At 46.1% G+C, this 11,523-nt stretch overlaps 1 protein-coding gene and 1 long non-coding RNA gene across 4 annotated transcripts; one reads left to right on the forward strand and one right to left on the reverse strand.

The window, feature by feature from the left end:
* Positions 1-2,861: 2,861 nt before the first annotated feature.
* On the reverse strand, positions 2,862-8,945 carry LOC148394162 (uncharacterized). Of its 3 annotated transcripts, none has more exons than XR_015859921.1 (8): positions 8,802-8,945; positions 8,611-8,661; positions 7,691-8,530; positions 6,255-7,592; positions 5,036-6,189; positions 4,873-4,955; positions 3,976-4,802; positions 2,862-3,720 (listed from the first exon to the last, which is right to left on the reverse strand). It is a non-coding gene; the product is annotated as an uncharacterized LOC148394162 (long non-coding RNA). The 3 variants fall into 3 exon arrangements; XR_015859920.1 differs by having other exon boundaries at positions 4,873-6,189; positions 7,691-7,801; positions 8,083-8,530; positions 8,802-8,944; XR_015859919.1 differs by having other exon boundaries at positions 4,873-6,189.
* Positions 8,946-9,873: 928 nt separating this feature from the next.
* Positions 9,874-10,917, forward strand: LOC148394163 (trace amine-associated receptor 13c-like). The gene is made up of 2 exons (XM_088383368.1): positions 9,874-10,043; positions 10,110-10,917. The coding sequence occupies exons 1-2, from the start codon at positions 9,874-9,876 to the stop codon at positions 10,915-10,917; spliced, it is 978 nt and encodes a 325-aa protein (XP_088239494.1).
* Positions 10,918-11,523: the final 606 nt, after the last annotated feature.

Here is an 11,523-nt window from a genome sequence, read left to right on the forward strand (position 1 = left end):
CATCGAAATGGCCCCGCCCCTGGCCCCGCCCCCCTGCCCTACAAAAAGACAGTAGGGTAAGGGTAGGGGTAGGGGCGAAGCCCCGCCCCCTGCCCTACATAAAGACAGTAGGGTAGGGGGCGGGGCGAAGCCCCGCCCCCTACCCTACTGTCTTTATATACAGTATATATATATACTGTATATATATATATACAGTGTATATATATACTGTATATATATATATATATACAGTATATATATATATATACTGTATAAAGTATATACAGTATATATACTGTATATATATATATATATACTGTATAAAGTATATACAGTATATATACTGTATATATATATATATATACTGTATAAAGTATATACAGTATATATACTGTATATATATATACAGTATATATATATATATATATATACAGTATATATATATATATATATATATATATATACAGTATATATATATATATATATACTGTATATATATATATACTGTATATATATATACAGTATATATATATATATATATATATACAGTATATATATATATATATATATATACTGTATATATATATATACTGTATATATATATATATATATATATATATACAGTATATATATACTGTATATATATATACAGTATATATATATATATATATATATACAGTATATATATATATATATATACTGTATATATATATATACTGTATATATATACTGTATATATATATATACAGTATATATATACTGTATATATACAGTATATATATACTGTATATATATATATACAGTATATATATATACTGTATATATATATACTGTATATATATATATACAGTATATATATATACTGTATATAAAGACAGTAGGGTAGGGGGCGGGGCTTCGCCCCGCCCCCTACCCTACTGTCTTTATGTAGGGCAGGGGGCGGGGCTTCGCCCCTACCCCTACCCTACTGTCTTTTTGTAGGGCAGGGGGGCGGGGCCAAGGGCGGGGCCATTTCGATGGGGTCCCGCCCCCATCGAAATGGCCCCGCCCCCTACCCTACTGTCTTTTGTAGGGCAGGGGGCGGGGCCATTTCGATGGGGGCGGGGCCAGCTGCGTCGCCCCGCCCACTTGCAGGCGGGGCCACACTGGGCGTTTACACATAAATAAATGCGTCGACATGCAACCTATATGCATGTATCCAGACGCTTACAAAAGTGGGCCGGAGAAAGTTCCCACCGCTGGGATCGAACCAGGGCTGTACGGCGCATGAGGCCGTGTCACGAACCGGTCGGCCAGCGTGACATGGCAGCTGGCGGCCGCAAGTTCTCTTTTGTACTTACCCAGCGCGCGCGGAGCGCAATATTGAACGAATAAGAATGACTCGAAGTGAAAGCGGGGTCACTGCCGAGCTCGCCACGCTTGGCGAGTGGCTCCGTCGCTGCGCTTGAACACCTGAGATCCAGGGTTCGATTCCCCACCCCTGCTGCCTGCGCCGCCTGCGCCGCCTGCGCCCCCTGCCGCCTGCTCCCCGTGCCGCCTGCGCCGCCTGCTCCCCGTGCCGCCTGCGCCTACTACCCCCCCCCCCCTATGAAGGAGGTGACGTTTGTCAATACTCCCTCCTTGGAGCAAATATATAATCAATAACTTTTTTAAGCTTTAGTAAGTTTTTTTTAACTTTTAACTTTTTGTAACTTAATATTCTAGGCTGTTCTAAAACACCATCTGGTATGCTTGATACACATTAGAGGTGTAAAAAAAAAAACATATTCCGTCATTTATTTCATATGGTGTACCGGCACAAAGGTTTGCAGTGCTGAGGACATGAGGAGACCTAGAAGGAAGCATTGGGAGCTTAAGATCAGGGGATGCTTTGACAGTAATTGTCAATTTTTGTCTATGTGAAGCCCTTTGAGACTGTTTGTGATTTAGGGCTATACAAATAAACTTGACTTGACATTGCTGATGTATCAATGCCCGAGCGATTAGGCACATGGACGGGCAACCCCCAGCCTCGGGTTCGGATACGGCATTGCTCAAATTGGCAAATCTTAGCAAGCTACAGAAGACTTTCTGCATCACATGAATATTTTTTTAGCATGTGGTTTGGAAGTTTATTATGCAAATGAATTTGCTTGCTTTGTACATTTTAGAGACACGCACATTGGCGAGATAGCGGCAGTACTTATGTGTATTAGGTTGCTTTGGGCAGAACAAACCGCAAAAGACAGGTCACATTGATCCAGCTGTCTAATTGGGGCGCCTATCATTTGTAATGTACTTAAAAATTTAAATTAAAATTGTTAAAAATTATCGCATTCAGTTAAATAGAGCATCGGACAGGTTGAGGCAAATATCTAGCATGTGGTTTAGACGTCTATCATGCAAATGAGTTTTTGTACTTTTAACACACATGCACACTGGCGAGATAACAGTACTACTTTATTTCTTAGGTTGTTTTGGGCAAAACAACGAAAGGTGCATCGCATTGACCCAGCACCAGACAGGTTGAGGCAAATATGCTGCTACTCGGTGGCAGCACTTGGAATTCATCTAGCCTTTCTGATATGGTCAATTTCATAAGGATCCCGGTATGAATAAGACCACTCTGGCCTTTACTTCACTCTGAACTGGGTGGTACCACCCAGTACATGTGCCGAGGCTGGCCGTGTAGTTACGCAACTCTGCTTTCAATTGAAAGCTAAGGCCCTGGAAGTTACACGCTATGTTTATAAATTCAATTGACTATAGCAGCAACCTGGACTGGACAGCAACAGCCTTTTTTGTAGTCAAACAGCCAATGAAGACATCAAGCCCTGTAACAAAACATGCAATAAGTTTCACATTCAAGAGCTGCACCATTGATTGAGGCACATTGCGAATGATGACTGACACCAAAGTTGACTTTATTTACAAGACCACCAACAGGAAGCAAACACACCACTGTTGATTTTATTCACAAGAATGCCCGCATGATGCATGACGATTCAAAACAAACCAAAAAATGGCTCTGACTAGACTCAACAGCTTTTACTCTTACAGAAAAATGTACCAACATTTTGCAAGATTCTGAGTTCGGTGGCCATTTTAAAGCAGGGTTGCCAAAGATGACTTACTGATCGCAACAGAGACCGTATGTACACTTGTCGTTTGCATCTATGGGTGTCTGGCTACTTGGCTTTTGTCAACAATTTAGAATGCATGCAGCTTTCTTTGTGTAGTTAAAAAAAATAAATAAAAAGCCTGACACTGCATATTTAAGTCAATTTGGTTTCAGCCTAACTTTACAATTGTCTTGTCATTGAGAATGTCTCAAATGATTCCAGTTTGTATGCACGATAGACTGCCAATGCCAATGTTTAAAATGGACCACTTGAATTCAGTTCACAGTTTAATTGCAGTTCAGTGGTACACACACAATTACAGTACAAACAGTTCATTTCATGATTAAAAAAACAACAGTAAAACAACAATATTGCAAAATGACGCGGCGCTGAGAGAGAAAGAAAGCGGCATCATGCAGATAGCCAGTGTGCACACCCAGTGAAAAAGTGGAGGGAGGGAGGGAAGGAAAGAAAGGACAAAAGAAAAAACGCAGTCATACTCTCCTTAAATGCTGGCTGGGCGCTTTGCCCTCGCCGCATCCGCACCCGTCCGTCTCGTGTCGGCCGCTCATCACGGGCGAAGGTTGGCTCCCCCCACGGCCGGTATTCGACGTTTGGACTCATCCTCCGCCTTGTGCCACTGCAAAAAGAAAAACGGCTCTGTTGCATGCGGTTCACTTCTGTGGACGTACTCATTACCTGTCTATTAAAGCTTGCTCCTATTTTAAGCTCCCTTCATTAATAGCGTATGCACACATGAATGTTTTTGTTTTCTTTTTATGTCTGTTCCTATATGAAGAATTCAATGCTTATAATTTCTTTCTTTGTCGTAAAGTGCTTTGAGCTGCATTTCTTGTATGAAAGGTGCTCTACAAATAAAGTTTTTTATTATTACCCTCTGGTCCCGCGGTCCTGTCCAGTCCCTCTCTGTGCAGGCACTCGTCCGATCCAGTGCCCCAGCAATCCTGAAAGGCAGACATATTGTGTTGGTTTTGGCAAGGGGAAAAATTCCACTAGCACCCCCCCAACCTAGACTAAGGTAAGTTTGAATCAGGTAACTAGCGGCACGCACGGGCTGGCGCATGTCTCATACGGCCCTCCCGCATTGGAGCAATCCGGGTTATGAAATGTTTAACCCCTTACAAAAAGGGAGGGAGGGAGGAAGGGAGGGAGGGAGAGAGCGAGAGGAGATGAAAAGAGGCTTTGGTGCGCACTTAAGCGCAACCGGCCAGTTCCCCCTGAGTAGAGCTGGCTTGGCCCCCGAGAGGAAAAAAAGAGGAAAACGTGACGCCACGGAGAGCGTCACGGAGAATCTCCTTGTCCTCGACACCGTCGACGACACTGGGACCCAGTCTGGCAGACATTATACCCTGGTATTCCACAAAGGGCAAGGTATAGCCACGTTCCACCCTGAGTGCACCAGGCCATGCAGGTACTGCCGGGCGCGTTGGAGAAAGAGAGCGAGAGAGAGAGAGAGAGAGAGAGGGAGGGAGGTGGGGGGCAGGGGGTGTCTACTTTGCCGATTCGTATCTAGAGGGTCACAGCAACCCAAATGCCCGTGCGTGCTACTAGTTACCCTATTCAAATAGACAGGGGTAGGGAAAGCACAAAAGAAAAACCAAAGTCATACTCCCCGAAACACTGGCTGCATCTGCACCCAGCAGTCTCGTGTGGGCCGCTCGTCACGGGCCTGCTCCGGCCGGTGTTGGACTCGTCTTCCGCCTCGCACAAGTGCAAAAAGACAAACGGCACTCAGTTGCATGCGGCTCACTTGTGTCAACGTACTCATTACCTGCCCCCTCCCTGGTCTTGTGGGTGCAGCCCAGTCCCTCTCGGTGCAGGCTGGCCCTCGTCCCATCCGCCGCCCCGGCAACCCTGAACGGCAGACAAATAAGGAAATCAAATTAAAACCAACACTGTGTACACTACGCTTGCAGATTGGATTGCCATGTCACCGCCTCTGGCCAGCCTTGGCCAGTCGTGCATCAGGCTCCTCTTCAACACTTGGCGACTGCTTTCTTTGGGTGATTCCTTCCTTTGCACCCCGCTCACCAATCGCGGGTCTGGTGGCCTCCGTCCACCGGCTCTTCGTTTCATACATCGTCTCTTCCACCTAGCAAGACAAGCACAAAAGTCTCGCTGCGCCGTCGCTTGCGCTTGCAGTCGCTCGCGCAGTCGCTCGCGCAGTCGCTTGCGCTTGCCGGCGCTTGCCGTCGCTGCGCGGTCGCTTGCAGTCGCTTGCGCTTGCAGTCGCTTGCGCTTGCCGTCGCTTGCGCGGTCGCTTGCGCTTGCCGTCGCTTGCGCGGTCGCTTGCGCTTGCCGTCGCTGCGCGGTCGCTTGCGCTTGCCGTCGCTGCGCGGTCGCTTGCGCTTGCCGTCGCTGCGCGGTCGCTTGCGCTTGCCGTCGCTGCGCGGTCGCTTGCGCTTGCCGTCGCTGCGCGTTTGGCACTCAATGAGGGCTGCACAACATTTTGGAAAATCAATGATATGGCAGTATTGGGCCAGACCACTGCATTGAGGCAAGTTGTGCAAAATTCTTGGATGGAGGTTAACTATTTGATCGCAATGAGATCAGTTAGATGAGTTAACTTTAACTTACATCAATGACTTATCGTCTTAACTCATTACAAATAGTTAGGCAAGAAAGCATGTTTCATTTGAGACATGAAAATAAAAAATTCTTTGCTGTCTTAAAGTGCATGTCAATAACCTAGACCACCATATGGCAGTTTTCCAATACACGTGCAGCCCTACACACACGTCACCATTGGTGTCCAAATGGCAGCCTCGGGGCAACTTGATCAACACACCACACGACTGAACACGACACTGCTTTGTAGCACTAAATATCAATGGCAACATTTCGTGATTGATTTAATGAATTTGCGTCAAAGAATTCAGAATTTGTTTCAGTATGCAGCCCTCAAGCAGACATTGGGACACCGCTGGTGTAATTTAAAAAAAGAAAAAAAGAATCCATTTCACACGTTGAAGCTGCGCAGGTCGACGCCTCCAGGGAAGCGGGTCTCCCTCACAACTCGGCGACGTCAGAGCGATGCCACAGTGGTACGTTCACCTCTGATCAGATCGTGTCACATCCCGGTCGCCATCTGCAGAAAGAGAAACAAATGTTAGAAACACAAACAGCACCCCAAGTTGTCGGTCACTTGCTTACTTGATCACAGCGGCTAGCTACGATTGGTGAGCATCGCCCGGTCGGATCGGGCCTTTCGCGTCCGGCCTGCAAATGGCAGAACATGCAATGAGTTGGGCGCTGCTCGCATCATTACGTCTTCCTCGTGGACCGGCTCGCCCAAACACCGCCCCCTACACCTAGAGAACAAAGGACACACAGCTTAGATCAAGCACGACAGTGGTAGGTTAGAAAAAGACACAAAATGTTACCGTCTCGCTCCAATGCTGCCCTACACCTAGGGGAGAACAGAGAACGCAAGTACCACAGCGGTGGTAGGTTAGGGTTAGACGAAGTGCAACAGTGGCAGGTTAGAAAAAGACAAAACGGTACAAGTCAAATTGCAAAATTGGACATTCGGGATCAGCTCGCTCCAACGCCGCCCTACACCGATGGGGGGGAACAAAGAACGCAGCAAGCACGACAGTGGCAGGTTAGAAAAAGACAAAATGATACAAGTCATATGGCAAGCTTGGACATCAAAGTTCAGTTTTGTCTCCATCCAAGTCACCACGTCCTCCCCCAAGTGAGCCGTCAATGGCAACCAAGCACAAGACACCGCTGGATCCAGATAAGCCACAACCTCTTAAGCAAGACCAACCGTCAGACCCCCAAACACTGTCCACACCTGCAACCTTTCCGTCGTGCACCCATAACCAAAGGCAACCACACTGCCCCTCCTGGGCACATGATCCGCACATGTTGACTTTTGCAGCGTGCTGCTTGATTCTTGACTTGATATAGCATCGCTTTTTTGGATATGGCATCGCTCTTTTGGATATGGCATCGCTCCTTGGGATATGGCATCGCTCCTTGGGATATGGCATCGCTCCTTTGGATATGGCATCGCTCCTTTGGATATGGCATCGCTCCTTTGGATATGGCATCGCTCCTTTGGATATGGCATCGCTCCTTTGGATATGGCCATTGCTCCTTTGGATAGGCCATTGCTCCTTTGGATAGGCCATTGCTCCTTTGGATAGGCCATTGCTCCTTTGGATAGGCCATTGCTCCTTTGGATAGGCCATTGCTCCTTTGGATAGGCCATTGCTCCTTTGGATAGGCCATTGCTCCTTTGGATAGGCCATTGCGCCTTTGGATAGGCCATTGCGCCTTTGGATAGGCCATTGCGCCTTTGGATAGGCCATTGCGCTTTTGGATAGGCCATTGCGCCTTTGGATAGGCCACTGCGCCTTTGGATAGGCCACTGCGCCTTTGGATAGGCCACTGCGCCTTTGGATAGGCCACTGCGCCTTTGGATAGGCCATTGCTCCTTTGGATTGGCCATTGCTCCTTTTCCCATTCGGCTCCTCTTGCAGCCTACAAAAACACAGAGCCATTAACTGTGTGCTGGGAAGCTAAAACTTGACAACCATTGTGTGTTGGGAAGCTGAAACTTGACAAAAACAGGTTTTCACCTGATTTAGGACGACTCTTCCTCAGTGTCCTCAACATCACTGAAAGGGCTCCTCAAGAGCCTCCTGCTTGCTTTGTATAGAAGGATGCTGGCTGGGCGGCCTTTTTTAGTGCTACAAAAGACAAGCAAATTATTGCAACAAAAATAGACATTGAGTTGAGTGCCAATGGCATGATTTTTTTTTACCAACAATTATACATACTAGGAGTTTTCCATTAAAAAAGAAATTATCATATTGTAGTAAGTTATGATAATTTATCAAAATTATAGTTAATATTTTAATTTTATACATTCTAAGTAGAGTTTTACATTTGAAAAAATATATAATCATTACATTGTAGTAAATTATTCAAGATTATAATTCACATTTTAATTTCATCATCTACAACTCACCTCACATTGGACAGATGATCCTGGTTGGCGGCGTCCAAAACGGGAGAAAATAACCTGCGCAAATGTTTGTTGCGTAATGGAACGAGGGCGGGCGGGCGCCATCTTTGAATGGATTTGGTCCGATTTGGACATGACGTAACATATTCGTTACATTCACCAGTTTGCACGACACGGAAATGGCACACGCATAATATGAAATAATTAAAAAATTTAGTTGACTAGAGTCAAACTAACATTTCCTATAGTCAGACAAACACGCGCTTATCGGCGGCGTCATTTACGAACCTTCTACGAACAAACGAATGAAAAAATGCTGGCCAGCATTAAAAAAAAAAAAAAAACCCGCGAAAGACATTTAAAACACCACCAAAACGCGCAACGACGCGACGCAAAGTCGATTGTGACGTTCCGTGCCCAAACCTCAAGCACTCCCTCGACAGCGAAAATCCTGCAAGAAATAAAAAATGGCATCGTAAGAAACTGCAAACATTTGCTCACGGGCTAAATTGCCTGCGGCTTACAATTTACCTCCAGGCCCACCGTCGCTTGACGTGGCCGAGTCATGAGAGTACGACGATCCTGCGACAAACAAAATAAATAAATAAATAAATAAAGGCTTGTGAGAAAAGGCAACAAAGCGTGCCAATCGTGCAACAAACACTGCGTCCGTCGTGAAAAACGGCAGGAGACGACAAACATTTGCTAGCATGCTCGCTTACCTGAGAAACCGTCCGCCGCCGCCGCCGCCGCCGCCACCCGCCCGGTGGCACCTGCATATGATAACTCCCCTTGAGCGAGCACACCTGTCTTCAATTGACCTAAAGCCCTGACGTCACATTCGTCGATTCAAATCTTCTTCTCCTGATCGTCCAACGGCGCTCGGCACACTGACGCCACCAGGTGGTCGCCTGTCATGGTGACTACTGTGGAAAGGGTTGCTTCGGTTAACGCCATTGCCTTCAATCAAATGAAAATATTTGTATCGATAGTTCATCCTAAAATGAATTGTTCTTGCAAAAATTCTGCGGCCGTTGCAGTGCTCCCGTGGACTCCTTTTCAATTCAGTTGTTAAGAAACACCACACCGTTGCACAGAGACAATTCTTGAGTCATATCAAATAAATGATTTTCAAACGGGTCCAAACAAGTTTTTTTCCGATAACTAGTGTTGGCTGGTGAGTGAACGATTCGTTCAAAATGAACTTTTCACTTTAGGAAGTGATTCGGTCACTCTCGTTCACTGAAAAGATTCGTTCTTTTGAACTCACGAGCCAACACTAGTGCGTTTCAATCAAAGGTACAATGCTGATGAATTCATTTGATTTTAAACTCTTGTTGTCCATCCATCCATCCATCCATCCATCCATCCATCCATCCATCCATCCATCCATCCATCCATCCATCCATCCATCCATCCATCCATCCATCCATCCATCCATCCATCCATCCATCCATCCATCCATCCATCCATCCATCCATCCATCCATCCATCCATCCATCCATCCATCCAGCCCAATTAACTCCGCTGTTAAGATATCACATGTTGTTTGTTTGGGCAACAGGCTTTTACACAGTATGATTGAGGATTTACATGAAATGATTGAACATATAATGAAAAATAAAATCAGAGTGAACGTAAGGCAAGGTGACGTGGGTGGGGCTTCATCTGTCAATCAGCGGAGCAAATGCCACCACGTGAGCTTCCTGACATGAATAAAACGAAGACGCCGAAGAGAGACGTGTCCAAAGAGCGGCTCCACCTGCTCATTCCTTCTGCTTTCTACAGTCAGCGATGGAAAGCGGCGAGTTGTCGGAACTCTGCTACCCGCAGTCTAACGCTTCATGCAGGACACCCAAGCAGCCGCCCGGCCATGCCATGCTGATCTACGTGCTGCTATCCCTTGTCTCGTTCCTCACTGTGGCTCTCAACCTGCTTGTCATCGTTGCCATCTCCTACTTCAGGCACGCTTCTTTTGTTGTTTACTCACAGTGGACGCAGACCTCATGATGTTGCTGTGCTCTCTCCAGACAGCTGCACACACCCACCAACCTCCTCCTACTGTCTTTGTCTGTCTCCGACCTCCTGGTGGGCCTCCTGCTCATGCCCGTGGAGATTATCTACATCGAGGCGTGCTGGTTCCTAGGCGACATGGTGTGCATGCTGTACTATGTGGGCGACTACATCATTACTTCATCCTCAGTGGCCAACATGGTACTTATCGCGGCGGACCGCTACATGGCCATCAGCGAGCCGCTCTCCTACCCGAACCAGGTCACCAAAAGGAGGGCGCAGGTCGGCGTGGGCCTCTGCTGGCTCTGCTCTGTAGTCTACCGGCTGTTGCTACTCCACGACCACCTGAACGAGCCTGGTAAGTCCATCTCCTGCCTGGGGGAGTGCATAGTCATCATCGGCAACATGGCGGGCACGGTGGACCTGGTTTGCACCTTTATCTTGCCCATCTTTGTCATCCTCATGCTCTACTTGAGGGTCTTTGCAATCGCCATCCGTCAAGCGCGCGGACTGCAATCACGTGTGGCTGCCGTCAAAGTCCAGCGCATGGTGAAGAAGAGCGAATTGAAGGCAGCCAGGACTCTGGGTATTGTGGTGGTGGTTTTCCTCACTTGTTTCATTCCCTATTACGTGCCCACCTTGGCGGGCGAGGACACATCAGTGAACACCACCTCGGCCGCCTTCGAGATCTGGCTGACCCACTTTAACTCCTGCCTGAACCCCATCGTCTATGCTCTCTTCTACCCGTGGTTCCGTAAGAGCATCAAACTCATCGTCACACTTCAGATCTTTAAACCTGGTTGCAGGGATGCCAACATACTCTAGCGGGATTGTAGTTGGGCTCTTGATCACATTTTAGCATTAAGAACATAATTGTTCTTTTTCAAAGACCTTCTAAATATTTACTACTTGTTTAGTCGTCATTACAGAAACATTAAAAAAGGATTTTGCCTGATGCACTGTATGCACAAGTCTAATCTCAGCTTTCATTTGAATGAGTGGGTTCAATGTTTTGAGATAGTGTCTGTTGTAAATTGCTGCAAAGACATTCTTGAAAAAATGACTTCTGATGACTATTGTAAAAAAAAAAAAAACCACTATAGGATCAAAATCAATTTGGTTTCCATTCTGTTGCATTTTAAGAGAAGCATCCGTTTTTTTGCATTTATTCCACAACTGCCTCAGCTTATTCATTTATTTATCTAGCTGGTGGGCTTTATAAAATGGTCTGGAGCCAAATGAGTATACAATAGCCTTTTTTTTCATTGATGAACTTAATTTGTTTAAATTAATTGTACAGACACAATGTTGACTAGTGTTTCGATTGGAGTTTTCCTTAAATTGTGTCATGGTTGTGTCCATTCTAATTAAACACATACTTTATTAGACATACAATAAACTATTGTATTTTATGATACAAGACAGGTTATG

The sequence above is a fragment of the Syngnathus floridae genome, chromosome 8, assembly GCF_059516105.1.
Source record: "Syngnathus floridae isolate MCC-2025c chromosome 8, RoL_Sflo_1.0, whole genome shotgun sequence".
NCBI classification, from domain to species: Eukaryota; Metazoa; Chordata; class Actinopteri; order Syngnathiformes; family Syngnathidae; genus Syngnathus; species Syngnathus floridae.

Coding starts and splice junctions, on each gene's coding strand:
- LOC148394163 (XM_088383368.1), top strand. CDS start 9,874: ATGGAAAGCGGCGAGTTGTCGGAACTCTGCTACCCGCAGTCTAACGCT. Junction 10,044..10,109: donor GTTGCCATCTCCTACTTCAG/GCACGCTTCTTT, acceptor TGCTCTCTCCAG/ACAGCTGCACACACCCACCA.